This window comes from Mobula birostris, chromosome 16, assembly GCF_030028105.1.
Source record: "Mobula birostris isolate sMobBir1 chromosome 16, sMobBir1.hap1, whole genome shotgun sequence".
NCBI lineage: Eukaryota > Metazoa > Chordata > Chondrichthyes > Myliobatiformes > Myliobatidae > Mobula > Mobula birostris.
In genome coordinates this window covers 25,078,898-25,096,023 of record NC_092385.1, presented here as the reverse complement: position 1 = coordinate 25,096,023, position 17,126 = coordinate 25,078,898, and the positions used below count along the sequence as shown (strand labels likewise).

Genomic DNA, 17,126 nt, shown 5'->3' with positions numbered 1-17,126 from the left:
ATGTTCAAGAACAGTTACTACCCCTCAACCATCAAGCTCTTGAGCAAAAGGGGATAACAACACTCGTCCTGCTTCATGTGTTCCCACAACCAATGGTCTCATTTTAAGGACTCTTGTTATTTCATGCTTATTATTTATTGCTCTTTATTTACATCTGCATTTGCGCAGTTTGTTGTCTATTGATCCTGTTTACAGTTACTGTTCTATAGATTTGCCAAGTATGCCTGCAGAAAAAGAATCTCAGGGTTACAAGTAGTGACAAATGTGTACTCTGATAATAAATCTAACTTTGACTAATCCTAATTGCTGCAAAATATGCTTCAAGTCCTTGAATGTTCAATTTTACATGTTTAGAATAATATTTGCTCATACCTTAATTATGCTAGAGAAAAAAAAAATGCTTGCTTTCTTTCTTTCCTCTTTCATTCATTTAATTTGCTTAGCTTTCTGTACAAGACTATGCCTGGAATATTGCAAATTAAACTTCCTAGTTTGCACAGTGGGCTATTCCCCCCCATTGTTAGCAACAAAATATGTGTCATAGGGCATTACAGCACAGAAATAAGCCCTTCAGCCCATCTAGTTCACGTCAGTCTGATCTTCTACCTACTTGCATCCAGACTAATCCCACCTATTTGCATCCACACTAATAACCCGCCAACAATAGCAATACCTATAAAAGGCTACTGTTCATTCGATTACAGCTCATTGGAGAATAATACATTTGCAACCCTTATTTTTCATTGTTCATTCCAATTGATTTGTAACTGAAAGAGCTCAGTGTTTTGAGGTTGAGTTAATCCACTAATTGAATGCCACCTAGAATTAAAAACTATTTAAAGCAAACTGCAGATAAGTTCAACACTGAGATCTCTAAATCCAATGGGACTCAGATCATGTGCCAGGTTGGAGAAGGAACTTGACACATAAATGCATCAGAATTTCAACAATGACCAACAATGACACCATCTGTCATTCAGTAAATGTGGCTGTTCCACGCACAGAAATTCCAGATTTGCCGATATTGAAATGGATAAATGCCAGTGGATTCATTTGGAACCACCATTTGTCATGAAATGAAGCGATTTAATTTATGTTCTCTCTCCAAAGATGCTGCCTGCTTAGCTAAACACTTCCAGCATTTTTTGTTCTTATTTCAGACTTCAAATATTCACGATATTTTGTTTGTCCAACTTATGCAAATCTCAGATGCAGTAAACTTCTGCCAAAGTGGTTGAAATTTCAGTCAGAGTAAGCCAAGCTACTCTTACTCAACAGTAGATAATGTTTACATTTCTTAATAATATACACTTCTTGCTAGGGTACAGGTTTCCCCCGCCATCCGAAGGTAGAGTGTTCCTATGAAACGGTCCGTAAACCGGAATGTCGTAAAGTGAAGAAGCAATTACCATTTACTAATATGGGGAAAAACTTGTGAGCGTTCGCAGACCCAAAAAAATAACCTACCAAATCATACCAAGTAACACATAAAACCAAAAACAACAGTAACAGAAAGTAAAAGCAGGAATGATATGATAAATAAAGTAGAAATACTTCTCTACAATCGTTGCCGCACTGTCCACAGTAGTGAAAATCTCACGCAAGCGCTCTCGGCAGAAACACGGCACAAGCGCTCTCGGCAGAAACACTCTCTCCAGTAACCTTTAAGCTATGAAGCTGCCAAATCATACCAAATAACACATAAAAATACACAGCCTACATAAAGTAGAAATAATGTATGTACAGTGTAGTATCACTAATGGGAATCGGGAAGGAAGCGCTGAGCACACTGATGATGGTGTGTTAGGTTGAGTCGTCGGAGGTTGGGGTGGTGCAGTGGTCCCCAACCTCCGGGCAGCAAACCTATACCGATCTGCGGAGAAGGCAGCGGTGGCCGGGACGCACCCAGCACATCGTTAAGAAAAAAACCAAAATAAACAAGCTATTTAATTAGGTGCCGCCCGGCACGTAAATGTTGGCCCACATCAGAGGTGACGCAATCGGCAATCGCCTCTGATCTGGACCAACATTTACGAGCCAGGTGGCACCTAATTAATTAGCTTATTTATTTCGGCTTTTATCTTAACGATGTGCTGGGTGCGTCCCGGCTACCGCTGCATTCGCCGCAGCAATGTATCAGTCTGCGGCCCGGGGGTTGGGACCACTGGGATGGTGGGACACTGGGGTGTCATCTCATCATCGTCTGTTTCCATCAGGGCAGGCAGGTCACCTTCTTCTATCTCGAAACGTTAAATTATGTCTAGTTTTACGCTAAGTGTAACACCCTCATGAGCTCTTTCAGGCTTTTCCGATACCTTAGAACTCATCTTGCTTACAGCTGCTTACAGGCACATGTTTAAGCAATGCCGACTAGAATGCAGTTCTGGGGGAGGAGCTTGGCTGCTCGGGGCACGCGCTGCCTTTTATCGTAACAGTGAAAACACCTTCTGTTAGCGAAAACAGATAACTAATGTAGGTCTTTTGTAACAGCGAGGTTTCGTAAAGCGAACATCCGAAAAGTGGGGGACACCTGTATATACTAAATACCATTACACTACTCTCACTTGGCCATTCCTGATTATTCATACCATTGACTAACTCATAATAGTCCACCTTATCCAATGTTGAATATTTTCAGTGTTAATTGCAAAATATTATAATGATGAAATAACCCTTTCTCATATGCAAGAGGAATTTTCATTAATGTGAATAAAGTGCTTTTATTTTACACGGTCTCACTGAGCTGCCGTGTAATACTATTAATTTCCTCTTTGTTTAAGCATGGTCACCTATGATACAAAAACTATCTTGACAGCATTCTCATTATCAAAGTAAATCAGGGGGTCCCAAACGGGGTCCACAGTCCCCTCAGCTAATGGTAGGGGTCCATGGCATAATAAAAGTTTGGGAATTAAATGGATTTCCTGAAATGATATTTGTTTTAAGTAGCTCTGATTCTATTACTGGAAATATATGTTAAACACATTGTACAATTTGTTTCTGAAATTATTTTGTTCTTAACTTCAGACGTGTGAAAAATAATCATTATACTTAGAACCTCTCGGACATCAACATTTTCAGTTTCAAACTGATCGAGAACAAATCGCTGGAGGCAACAGTTCAGTTGGAGTTTCTTTATCCTGATCCACTAAGTTTTATTTTATTTATTGAGAAACAATGCAGAATAGGCCCTTCTAGCCCTTTGAACCACACCACCCAGAAACCCCATTTAATCCTAGCCTTATCACAGGACAATTTACAATGACCAACTAACCTACCAACTGGTATGTCTTTGGACTGTGGGAGGAAACTGCAGCACCCAGAGGAAACACAAGGGGAGCGTACAAACTCCTTACAGGCAGCAGTGGGGATTGGTTATACTGTGAAGCGTTGTGCTAACCACTATGATACTGTATCAGCCAGTTTGTTATTTGGAATTATGAATGAAATTCCTTTGAGATTCAATATCAGGATAAGGTGGCCAACATCGATTTCCTCGGGAAAAAAAGTTTTACAACCACGATTTTTTAAAAATATTACATACAACATATGCTTCACTGATGTATTTTATTTATTATTTATCAGATTTCTTGCAATACCAGTCATTCAAGGGTCATAATAGCAAATATGCCATCTATTTGCAATGTACAGACCCCTCTGTAAAATTACTTGACAAAGTTATGACTTAACTGTATAAACTCAGTATTATAGCGGAAATTTTACCACTTTAAAGTGGGGAAGGAACACTGCATTCTAGTAGTTTACAATGTATTTTATATGGCTCTATATTGCTTTTATAAAAATGATGAATCATCCGATTTTCTGATTTCTCATGAACATTTAAACATTCAGTCTTGCACATATCAGACTATCTGCAAGATTCATATTTAGACCATGCTTCAACACACCAATTAATACATAACTAGCCTGTTTTTATTTTGATGGAGAGCTATCAATAGCAAAACCCAACAAAGCAGGGGCCTAAGTTCTAGGATGAGTTGCTGTCATATGTCTTCCACTCTTACTTAATAATTGTACCTCCTTTCCTCAACCATTCATAATGTGAAGCATAGTAAAGCAAGTACATGGCAAGAGGCTGTTGGCAATGAGATTCAGGGCAGTGTGAGAAAAGGGTGACAAGAAGAGGCATGAGAGCAAATGAACAAGGCCAGGAGAAAATAAAAAGGTGGACAAAAGAGAGCTAGGAAGTGAGTTTATTTTCACTCCCATCATCATTGCAACATTTTTCATTCATTTTTTCTAACCTCTTTTTATGAATGCAATTAGTGAATTGCATTGACTACACTAAGTGCATTCTGAATTTGTTACCTAAAGAAAGTGATTAACACTGACTTGTTATTAATTGCCTATCTGCAGATGTCTTTAAAGATTATGGTGAGTCATTTTCTTGAACCCTGGATAATAAATACATACAACAACTCCAATTTATTGACTACGGCTCCTCCTTTAGTATCATGTTTGAGAATATGTATCACCAAGCTCAAGGCAGACTTTGAACAGACATGTTGTACTGTGAAGATGAACTCCTCATCTCTCAACCTACCTTGCCATGGCCCTTGTACTTCAACCACCTACACTGCATTTTCTCTGTAACTGTTACAGTATACTCTTAATCCAGATTTTCCTTTTTGAATTTATGTATGGAAATGACCTGTCTGGACAGCAGGCATAAAATCGCATTGTACTCTATCTAGTCACATGACAATGATAAACAAATTTCCTTTGAGTGAAAATATTCCCACAACTCTCTTGGAGAGGTATTCCAGAATTTATAACATGCTGAGATGTAGAAGAGCAAATATTCCCATGACATGGAGAAGATCCTGCAGTTTGTGATAATTCCATGCAGCTGAAGTACTTGTCTTTGTTGGTTGTTGAGATTGTTTATAATCTAGGCATATAATTTCAGCATATTTTGTTGATGGTAATCACTGTAAACCATTTACACAAATGGTGCGAGTGCAAATCAAGCAAGGAGCTTTATCTTGCTTGTTCTTGAAGTTACACCCATACAAACAAATAGAGAGGATTCCATCATATTCACAATCTCAGTTGTACATGGTTGGATTGCTGAATTTATTTGCAATCCTTCTCTGTGGGGTATGCAGCCTCCGATCTGCTCTGGCAGCCACAGTATATATGTGTGACTGATATTGGTCAATTTTGGATCAACTGTGAACTATGAATATTGATGCTGGGAGATTTAGCCATAGCTTTGCCACTGAATACAAGCATATTAGACTTACACTTGTTGGAGATGGTCATCGCCTGGCACTTACCTTAATTGCCATTTATCAGCACAAATCTCTATTGTGTTGGTCCTGCTGCACACCAGTGCAGATGCTTTATTTGCCAAGTACTTATCAACAGAACTGAATATGAGGACGTTTGCTTCTTTAGAAGGTCAGTGAGTGAACAGCCAAAGAAAGTTAAGCCAGAGACACTGATCCGAGGAACTTCTTCAGTCACATCTTCTGCTAAGATGATCAATCTCCAACAGCCATTCCCATCAACCCTTTGAAAGTAATTGACTTCAGCTTTATCTTGCTGCCATAATCATTCAATTGCTGCCCTGATGGAGGCGTAGTTCCTCTCACCTCTTCCCTGGAATTCTGCCCTATGGTCAGCTTTTCTACCAAGTCTGCCATGAGGGATGGAGTAGAGTATCCTGTCCAAGCAGCCTACTAGTAAGTGATGTCACTTGACAGCACTGTAAACAAGAACTTCCACAACTGCTACCATTAACTCTGAACTGGTTGGATAGTAGTTAATCGACCTAAGCATGTCTAGCTTTATATGTACAGTATATACCTGGCTAATTCCTCAGTACTGAAACTGCACTGAAACAGCTTGGCTGGCTTAAGAGTGGAAGCCCTCAGCACTGAACTGAGGACACTGCTTGATCCCATATGCTTTACTATATTCCATGCTGTCAGCTATTTCCTACCATCTTGCAGAATGAAAAGAATTGGCTGAAAAATAATTATGGGGATCTCAGTAAGATTAAGAAGGACTCCACACCTCTGGCTAAATTTTGCTGAAAGTGCTTTAGGATCAAGGATCAACTTTATTCACTATATAAATTTACACGTATTAGGAATTTGCTGCAGTGCGTTGACGTGACATGCAACAAAAAAAATCAATAATTATAAAAGATAAAGATATATTAAAGAACTTAGATTAAACTACACATGGAATAAAATGTGCATATATACCAGCATATTATTAAAAAGTAGTTTAAAGCACCTACAGTGCAGTGACTAAGGTAATAGATCGAGGGGATGGAGGGCTAACTAGAATGGTTGATCAGATTAACTGCCCGAGGGAGGAAACTTTTAAGATGGGGTGAAGATTTTATTTCAATAGCCCTACAGCACTTTTCAGAAGGGAGCTTTTGAATGAGCCAGTTTGCTGGATGGGAGAAGTGTCTGCTATGATTCAGCATTACTCTTAGCACTAATGTATTGGAGATGGAAATACTCTGGAGCCCCCAACTTGGTTTAGTTATTCACAACTATTCACAATAGCTGCAGAAATGCGAAGTTTTGTATCTGATCAATTGATTGTGGGATCCATTAGCTTTATGGCATCCTTTGCCTTAAAACCAGTTACTGGCACCTAAAAAAAAAAGTCGCTTTGGGCAGATGGAGCTTGTCAGCCGTGGTTGGCAGCTCCAGAAGGAAAACTCTGATCTCAAGCCTCCACTGCCTTGCGACTATACCCACTCAAGGGGAGACTTCAGGAGTAAACCCCGAGGAAAAATTCTGGAGCTGGAGTCCCTTAAGCAGTTCAACACCAAGTTCAATGCTAACTTGCAACTCCTGCGACATTGCTGGTACCAAACTGCATCAGTCTCTGTCATTCCTTTGAGTCCATCAGATGCATGGAGAGGGGGAGCTTGCTACATGAGCAACAGCTTGTTCTCCATATCGTACTGCCCAGACTTGTGTACCTAGATAGCTAGGATGCAATATTCACAATCAACTTTGTTACACTTTATTGCCAGTTATCAAACACGTACTTATGCTTCAACAGGCTACCATACAATTCCTAGGTTTGCATGGAGCTGCTCATTAAACAGAGTTGATATCCTAACTTGACTGTGATGGTAAAGGACATTCCAGATGGGAGTACAGTTCTACTACCAGTGAAGGGCTACAGTATCTCAGGGAAACTAGTATTCAAATACCAAATTTATTGCATGTCAGTTTCCATGTATGATTATAGTGCTATACATCACCAGAGCACTCAAGGAGATTATGTTAAAATCAAATGATGAGAAACAAATTAATAGAAGTGCATAAAATGATAAGAGGCATAGACAGTGTGTTGCCAATGCCTTTTACCCCAAGGGGACAATGGCTAGCAAGACATACTTTTACGGTGACTGGAAGAAAGTATGGGGAGGATGTCAGAGTTGGGTCCTATTTTTTTTAAATTACAAAGAGTGGCAAGTGCACAGATCACACAGCTGGGGTGTTGATAAAGACAGATATATTAGGGTCTCTTAGGCAAATGGATGACATGTGGGAGGGAATGCTTCAATTGATCGTGAAATAAGTTAAAAGATTAGCACAAAATTATGAGGTAAAGGGCCTATACTGCACTTCACAGTTCTATGTTGATATCAAAGACATCACAGACAAATGCACCTGCCACAGGGAAATTGGCAAGGACAAACCCAAGTTAGGTTATCCTTTATATTGACTCACTCACTACCTGCTGCAGACCCATTCTGGAACTTGTGTCCTTCAAGACTCAGCCATCTTAGTCAATATGGTGTTACCAAGCAATGTGTGATAGTGCACATTAATGCAGCCGATGTGAATGTTCAATCCTTGTTCCCCTCTTCCCGCCTCCCAGTGTATCCTCCAAAACTAAATCAGGATTTCTGTGGACACTTACACTAATGCCATGAAACCTCATGAGGTTTGTCATCAATTCTGACTCCTCCCAAACTGCCCCCTCTTCCTCCTCTCTGTTGTTACAGACACATTCACAGATTGTCTGGCACATTAGTTGCACAATACAACCTGCAAGGGCAATGGCTTGGTATCTTTTACATACTGGTTTATAGATGTTTCAGAAGAGGAAATGCAAAGTCATCTGTGTTGGGACTGTAAAAAAGTGGTGTTTTAATTTGAGATGAGTGGTTTGTCTGGTTTCATTCTTTTTTCTGCTTTAGCACAGTGGTTTTATGTAACGACAAAATCTCTTCCTTGGGCATTTCAGAGCACATTTAAGAATCGACCACACTGCCATAATTCTGGAGTCACATTGAGGTCAAACTCGGTAAAGATGGCAAAACTTATCTCCTGAAGGTGGTTCGTGAACCAGATGGGTTATTGCAATAATTCAATAATTTTTATGGTCATCATTACTAATGACATCTTTAGGTTTTTAAAAAATTCCAAAGCTGTCAAGAGCAACTGTGAACTGGGCTCTAGACTGTGCGTCCAGGCATCTGGGTTACTAGTCCGGTAACATAACCATTGCTCCAGTATACTCAATCTTATTAAATCTTCCTATTATCAAATACAGCAATTGGAAACTGTCACTCTGTATTTATTTTAACTACCCTATTCGTAATGTTAAAGAAATCTATCAAAACTCTTTTTAACATCTCTCTCCTGTAAACAAGTTTTCATATTAAATCTCACCGCCCCCAACATCCTGCAGTAAATCTTTTTTGTATCTTCTCCAAAGTCTTCATCCTTCCTAAAGTGTACTGGAGAATTGGATACACTTCCCCAGCATTACAGAACTAGGGTTATACATAGTTAGTTCCAGCATAACTTATTAACATGAATATTATGTTCCAATTGTTTAAAGTCAGTGATCTTTCATATTTTATCGACCATTTTGTCCTGCCTCTTCCAGAGATTTTTTTTAATAAACCTCACTTTCCTGTTCTCTCCACTCTCATACATAATTTAGTATGGGTGGTCTTTTCTCATTCTTAACAAAATGCATCACACCTGTTTTTTCAAGTGAATTTGAATTCTAAACTATTACATTTCTGCCCATTCCACTGGTCAATATCCTTTGTAGAATACACAAACACAAGAAAATCTGCAGATGTAATCCAAAGCAACACACACAAAATGCTGGAGGAACTCAGCAGGGCAGGCAGCATCTGTGGAAAAGAGTAAACAGTTGACGTTTTGGGCTCCCAGTTTCACCTATCACCTGCCACTTTATACTACTTCCTCCCCTCCCTCCACCCTGTTATTCTGACTTCTCCCCTTCCTTTCCAGTCTGAAGATGGGTCTCGGCCCAAAATATCAACTGTTTACTCTTTCACAAATGCTGCCTGGCCTGCTGAATTCCCCCAGCATTTTGTGTGCGATCCTTTGTAGATACACCATTTTCCTCACTGTTTAATCGAATGTCCAAAAGTCTGTCAATTTCAAAATTCTACCATGTTCCTCATAGCTTACTATTTGAGATATAAAAAGTCTAATAGTGGATGTGGTGTGTTTGGATTTTCAGCAGATTTTTAATAGGACCCCACAGATAAATTTGGTGAACTACCAAGGGATAACACACTAGGGTTAACAGATATAAACAAAGAATTGAAAAAAAAAATGGCTCCATTTCAGGTTCACAGACTGTAACTAGTGAGTTACCACAGAAATCCGTTGCTGGGCCACAAATCTTCAAAATCTATAACTGAATGGAACATTTTGAATTTTGCTGACGTCTCAAACCTCGAGCATAGTGGGACAGTAATGAGGATGCATAGTGGCTCTTAGTGATATAAAGGATTAAGGCGAGGCAGTTTTTGTTAGAAAAACAGAGATGCTGTTTTTTTTTTAAAATGGTGACATGTTGGGAAACACTGAGCAAAGGTACCCAAATAACCTCAGTCACAAGTCACTGAGAGTTAACATGCTGGTGCAGTAGGAAATTGAGGAAGCAAACAGCATACCAGCCTTTACTGCAAAAGGATTCATGCACCCAGGTAAAGACATCTTACTACAATTACACAAGACCTGATTGAGATCACACCTGGAGTGCTGTTCCCGTTACCCAAAGAAGAAAATGCAAAATGAAGATCAATAGATTTTTGGAGTTTAAAGGAATTAAACATGGGAACATGGCAAGAAAATGGACAAGAGGTAGATCAGCCATAACTTTATTGAAAGATGGTGCAGACCCAACCAACTTGCCAAATGGCCTACCACTACTTCTATGTCATATGTTTTATGCTCTAATGATTGGAGGAAACAACTTGTTCCCTCTAATCATTAGAGCATATAAATAGGAAAAAAAAAATTGTTTTTCCTACCCTGTCAAATAGGGACTTGCATCTCTCCCTTTCCACCAAAGAGATGCTAGTCCCTGTCTGAAAGGGTAGCAAAAACATTAAACTTCATTGATTGTAAAAAAAGTTCTATTGCAATGTAGATCATGTAAAGTACTCAAAGCTCAGGATAAGATATCCTAACTGTATGGGACAAGATTGCTTTTTTTTAAATTGAGCCTGTGCAATGAGTTAACAGTAGCCTTCTGGGAGCATCTAGTCACTTGAGTATATTCAAGACCAGAATCAGAGTTTTGGTCACAATTCGGGGGAAACATTTGGGCAGGAAGGTTGATCCGTGGCTCAAGATCAGGCATGATCTAACTAAAATGGTAGAAAAGGAGCAAAGTCTTCTACTACTGTTTTTTTTGTTACTTGTTAAAAAAAATTTTGCAAGTGTAGAAAAAAACCTTGGTGTCATTCTTTCTGTTGTTACGTCACGAAGTATAACCGAGTTAATCATAATTCATCCATTAATCTATCCTGACAATCATTAGTCCATACTTACCCAAGTCACTGTAAATTCCATCTAATTTACTGTTTCTAAAAGGGTCTCAACTGTCACTTTTAAGCTGACTGACCTATATTGTAAAGTTTGTAAATGAAGCACAACCCATTACTTAAATAGTTTTTTTCTACAGATGGGGAGGGTGTAAGGGGTAACAATTGTTGATAAAATTAAAGAAAATTTTAAGGAAAAGAAATGCAAATGTAGTGGTCATAACTGTGATGTTATTGTGTTTAAAGTAAAAACAATGACCCTTTCAATACACTGACATGCAAGTTAAAAACAGGGAGATGTTGGAAACACTCAACAGGCCAGACTTTATCTTTCTTTCTGGCAGTACTAGAAACAGAGTTAACTTTTATTTCGATGATTTTTTTTACCTGAACTATTTCTGTGGAAAAGATAATTGACAAAAACAACAACTCAGTTCACTGCCTGACACGCTTTGAATTCATAGCATTTTCTAGATTTCTTTGAAATTACTAATATCTATAATACTGACTTTTTTTCTTAGCTATCCTTTTAGAAACTAATGGAAAATGGTACGCTGGAGGCACTCAATCAAAAACTCGTGGTCTGCACAAGAGAGGGGGAAATCTAAACTTAATTTCTAAACCTAGTGGTAATCTACAGTGTGACAGGAAAACGAGCAGTCAAAAATACTCAAAAAACTTGCAGTCTTGATATTTTAGTTATAGTTATAATCTTCAGAAACTTCCCCATTTGTCAAATTTTACTGATCACATTTTAGTCAAAATCAGTCAGCTAAGTCACAAGCTCTCACGTTAAATGCACCATTTTTTTTTACTGAATGCAGCGTTTAGCACAAGGAAATGTGAAAAATGCCACCCAACCTCAGTAAATCAGCGAACGACTTGCAAGTAATTCACGTTTTCCACTTCAACGCGGAAGAAGTGTTTAATCCTTACCTTGCCCGTTTTGCGGTCGAACCAGATAAGAGCATGGTTTCGGGAAAGCACTTTGCAGTCGAAAGTGGCGTTATTCTGGGCTGGTCTGCAGCGTGCCACCGACCGACCGATTTTGACAGGTTCGTCCAGGTAGACATGGCGTTCCTGAAAGGGGTGAGAGTTGGGCCGACAGGTGAAGATGGCTAGTGCTGGAGGCATATGGGACTGGTGACGAGCCTCAGTTAATGTGAAGAGAGGAAACTCGCCTTGAGCCACTTCCTGATCCAGAGTGACAATATCGTTTAGGATTAGAAATGATAAACAACCCGGATTTATATATATAGGTGCAAATATTTACACACAACATCCACGAATGATTTCTGTACAAAACGAGAGATTCATCTTTCATCAATTAATACATCCATTTCAATAAATCAGCAGCAATTCGACGCATCTCCTGTCCTTGCTTGCAGATCCGTACGATTATTCCATCGGGTCGGAGTTTATTTACCGTCATTTAGCTTTTAAAACGGTAAAAATAAATAAATAAAAAACTTATTAACCAAAGACGAGAATGATAAGCACAGCAAACTGCGGTGAAAACGGTCGGTGTGCAGTCAGAAATAGTGTTTTTGCTCCAGTTAGCGGGACAAGGTTACCGCTGCATTTGAGTCACTCCCCCGAGAACACGTTGGAAAGGCTGGTCTCACAGCAGCAACTCGCACATCGTCAGCCCTCCAGCGGGCAAACGGAGGCAGCCCTCGACGGTCACTGCGGAGAGACGGCTGGAAGCACCTCTCTTTGTGAGACCTTCCCCGGCAAAATGCGAAGGAAGCGGGCTCCACGGCTAGGCCTCAGGCTCGAATCAATCCCGATCGCCGAGTCCAAAGTCGTGAACTTGTGACCCGAAATCAAAACAAATCCTTTCGATCGCACACCGGGAGCCGAGCCAGTACCAATCCACAGAGGAGGGGAAAACCGCGCCTTCGGCAAACAAGCCGTCGCTGAGGCGGGCGCGCTCGCCCAACACCTGCGGCCGCTACAGATGTGAGACGGAACAGGAACTATTCTTCGCATGTATGTTTGCTCTCCGCCGAGCCCGAGCCTGTAACACGTCCTCCCCAACTCACTCGAGCCTCCATAGCTTCACCGCATAGGCAACAACTTGATGGCGGAAGCGCCGGCTCCCCCTGATGAGCATCTCGTCCAGCCAATGGCGGCCTGGAACCGGGCAAAGCGGTGGCCAATCAGAATCAGGGCGATGAGGAGGGTCTCGATTGACGCCACTGCTCGGTGGGAAATCGATGAGAGCCGGCCCGTCGATTGACGTGGAAAATCAACCAATCAAAGCCACGGGAAGAAAAACGTGATCTTTTTTTAACGCGGGTAACGCCAATCAGGAACGAGAAGGCGGGATGTATGTCTGATTGAACCAATGCACGAGAGGTATTCGATGAGGGCGTTCTGATGTGCAAGTGCATCGAAATAGGAGATCTGAAATGCCGCCGTCATTCCGATATTCAGAGCGTTGCGCATTATTATTACGTCATTGGAATGCATGTAAGCGTTTCTAAATGTGAGGTGCCATCCTCACTCAGGAAATCAAAGTTGAGAGCAAGAGCAAAAATATTCGTACGCCTTGAATGACGTCACGCGTAAGACGCATGTAAGTGCGTCATCGCGCCGGAGCGACGCTGGTCCCCTCGGACCGGACTGGATTTTCCCAATTGTGTAGGAAAATGGCTCTGCGGGGTCTGACAGGTGATGGAGATGACTTGGAGGACCTCTTGGACGGTGGTGTCCTTGACAAAGATTACCTGTGTGATCCCGACAGGTCTCCGTTTTTGCCCTGGGATAGGTTCAGTGCCTGGGTTCACTGCATCTGTGTCGTAGGGTTTGACCTGGAGCTGGGGCAGGCTGTTGAAGTGAGTTGCTGTTAATCGCAGAAAAAATAGTTTGTTTGCAGGAACTCGGCGCTGTACATCGCCACTTTTGGCGATCCGTGTGGAGAGTTTCGTGTTTCTAAACCGGGCTCTTTTGATATCAAGTCTTGCGTGAGAACGTGTAACAGATGGCGCTTCATTCTTTGTTACAAGGCCATGTTTTTGTTTGTTAAAGAGCCCACTCGCATTTATGAAAAAAGGTACATTTGTGATGGGTTCAAAACTCAAATAATTTGGGAATTTATTTATCGGAGTAGTTTAGTTAAAAACAAAAAAGCATTTACATGTAACCAAACATAGTTGTTTCGTATTTTACGTACTATCAAAGGGCTTTTGTTTGCTCTTATTGGCAATCTCCAATTTCCAAAGCATGAGATTTGTGCTGATTGCCCTGTTTGGATTTTATGTATTGCTTCTTAACTGCATTAAGGGAATTGCGCATTTTGTAAGCAAGTTGAATTTCTTCTAACGAATATAGTTTTAAGTATGTAATACGTGCAGCTCAGGGAACCGTTTGTGTGTAAAAGAACGAATCTGTAATCGTATTTGAGCGACTAGTTTGTTAAGAAATAAACGTTTGAAAGGAAAATATGAACAGGCTTTTATTTTTATAACATCAAGTCAAAATGTTTTGGACAAAACATTGAGCTTATCTAATTAAAAGCCTTTTTTTTTAGACATTTGATCTTATGACAGTTAATTGCATAAATAGTTTGTTCTACCACTCCTTGGGTGGTAATTTAATGGATAATCGATGCCTCAGAGAAAGGATATTAAGGATCATTGCTTCAGATACTTAAAAAATGACGCTGAGCAGTTGGGAGTGCTGGTTTTCAGTTGATAACATCAAACTTGGTTACTGCCTGTTCATTTTGATGGATATAATTGATTTCTCAGTACTACTTTTAACATTAATGTAATTAACCAGTGCAATCTTTACCTTATGTAATAGCAAACTGTCTAGTAATTTACCTGCTACCTTACTGATCTGGATTAAAAATTAATCTTTGTTAGCATGGAGTCTAATAGTTCAATTACTGTTTGAGATTTTAAAGTTTAGTTGAGATTAGTTGCTGATAGTCGACTTGTAGGGGCATGTCACAGTCAGAAAGAATCTGATCATTGTCAATATTCCAGCCCTCTTAAAGTCAAATTTTTTTGCAGTTATGATTTCATTGTGCAAATTCTGATTTGTACTGTCCCTGTTATAAAATGTAATAAATACAACTTGAAACCTAGGTTGGTAGCATACCCTTCCACCTCCTACCTAACAAGTGGCAAAAGGTGGGTCCTAAACTGACTGTTTCCTGACGATTCAATGTTCAAAGTAAGTTTAATATCAAAGTACATTTATGTCACCTCATACAAACCCCGAGATTCAGTTTCTTGTGGACATAATAAATCTATGATAGAATAATAACCATAATAGGATCAATGAAAGACCACATCAACTTGGGTGTTCAACCAGTGTCCAAAAGATAACAAACTGTGCAAATAAAGAAATAATAATAAATAAATCAAAATTTCAAAGTAAAATTTATTATCAGGGTGCACACATGTCACCACATACAACCCTAAGGTTCTTTTTCCTGCGGGCATACTCAGCAAATCTACAGAACAGTAACTATAAATGGATCAATGAAAAATATACTGTGCAAATGCAAATATATAAATAAATAGCAATAAATTATGAGCATGAAGTAACAAGTAAAAGAATCCTTAAAGTGAGACCATTGGTTGTGAGAACACCAGAAGTAGAATAAGTGTAGCTTCCCCCTTTTGTTCACGAGCCTGATGGTTGAGAGGTGGTAACTGTTCTTGAACCTGGTGGTGCGAGTCCTGAGGCTCTTGTGCCTTCTACCTGATGGCAGCAGCAAGAAAAGGGCATGGCCTGGGTGGTGAGGATCTTTGAAGGTGCATGCTGTGTTTCTATGGCAACATTTCATGTAGATGTGCTCGATGGTTGGGATGGCTTTAACCATGATATACTGGGCCGAATCCACTACCTTTCGTAGGATTTTCGGTTCAAAGGCATTGGTGTTCCCACACCAGGCTGTAATGCAGCCAGTCAGCACACTTTCCACCACATATCTATTGAAGTTTGCCAAGGTTTTTGATGACATGCCGAATCACTGCAGACTCCTGAGGAAGTTGAGGTACTGCCGTGCTTTCTTTGCAAACCCAAGGGGCAATTAATTTTTTCCTGAGTGGTCAGTATATGGAATGACTTGCCAATAGAAATAGTTGAGGCAGATACATTAACAACAATTAAAATACACATGGACAGAGGAAAGGTTTAGAGGGTTATGTGTGAAGCTTGGCCAAATGGAACTCGCTTTGATGGCAATCTTGATCAGCATGGGACAGACGGGCTGAAGGCCTGTTTCTGTTCTCTGTCTCTATGACATCAGAACATCCTTCAAGAGTGTGAACCCTCTTGATGTAAAATGAAAATGTAAATGTCACTGGCTGGCATGCACAAGGACATCTCCAACCTCTTACTGCTGTGGTTAGACATTCTCACCTGCTTCTGAAAGACATCAATCATACTGGTACCCAAAAAGTTCAGGGTGGGCTGCTTCAGTGACTATCACCCAGTGGCACCCTCACCTACTGTGATAAAGTGCCATGAGAGGCTGGAAAAGGCTAGAAATAACTCTCGTCTGAGCAGGGACCTGTACACACTGCAATTTGCCTACCACAACATCAGATCTACAGCAGATGCAATCTTACTGGCTCTCCGGTCGGCTTTGGAGCATCTGGATAACAGCAATACGTACAGTACATCTGGTTACTGCTTATCATTTGCAGCTCAGCATTGAAAAGCTTTGTCCCCTCAGTGCTCATCAACAAGTCTCAGAACCTGGGCTTCTGTACCTCTCTCTGCAACTGGATCCTTAACTTCCTCATCGGGAAACCACTATCAGTGCAGATTGCTAATAACATAGCCTCCTCACTGATAATCAACAACAACTCAAGGATGTGAGCTTAGCTCACTGCTCTACTCTGTCTACATTCATGACTGTGTGGCTTGTCACTGACCAAATGCCTTCTATAAATTCGCTGTTGTTGGGAGAATCACAGAAAATGTCAAGCAAGTGAACAGGAGTGAGATGAATCCGCTGGCTGAGTGGTGTTGCACCAACAACCTTGCACTCAAAGCCTGCAAGATGAGGGATTTGATTGCAGACTCTGAGAAGGGGAAGTCGGGAGATTACGCACCAGTCCTTAGTGAACGGTCAGCAGTGAAAAGCGTTCAGCAGCTGCAAGATCCCGTGTGTCAGTGTCATATTTCCGAATGGTCCATGAACACTAACACTATCCAGATGAAGGGTCTCGGCCCGAAACATCGACTGTTTGTTCCTTTCCATTGATACTGCCTGGCTTGCTGAGTTCCTCTAGCATTTTGTGTGTGTTGCCTTGGATTTCCAGCTTCTGCA

The 17,126-nt window shown here is 40.5% G+C and overlaps 2 protein-coding genes across 13 annotated transcripts in view; one reads left to right on the top strand and one right to left on the bottom strand.

Moving 5' to 3' along the window:
• slmapa (sarcolemma associated protein a) overlaps positions 1 to 12,914 on the bottom strand; it is a 196,152-nt gene extending 183,238 nt beyond the window's left edge. For 4 of the 11 annotated variants that reach the window (XM_072280438.1, XM_072280440.1, XM_072280444.1 and 1 more), the window contains exon 1: positions 11,765 to 12,912. In XM_072280438.1, the coding sequence (XP_072136539.1) occupies positions 11,765 to 11,962 (198 nt within the window). In that variant the 5' untranslated portion in view covers positions 11,963 to 12,912. Of the gene's footprint in view, positions 1 to 11,764 lie in introns of all 11 variants that reach the window. The other 7 variants (XM_072280435.1, XM_072280436.1, XM_072280437.1 and 4 more) reach the window with 3 other exon arrangements.
• Positions 12,915 to 13,408: 494 nt separating this feature from the next.
• Positions 13,409 to 17,126, top strand: part of dennd6aa (DENN/MADD domain containing 6Aa) — a 79,324-nt gene continuing 75,606 nt past the window's right edge. The window contains exon 1 of one of the 2 annotated variants that reach the window (XM_072280449.1): positions 13,409 to 13,668. In XM_072280449.1, the coding sequence (XP_072136550.1) occupies positions 13,483 to 13,668 (186 nt within the window). In that variant the 5' untranslated portion in view covers positions 13,409 to 13,482. The remainder of the gene's footprint in view (positions 13,669 to 17,126) is intronic. The other variant, XM_072280448.1, reaches the window with a different exon arrangement.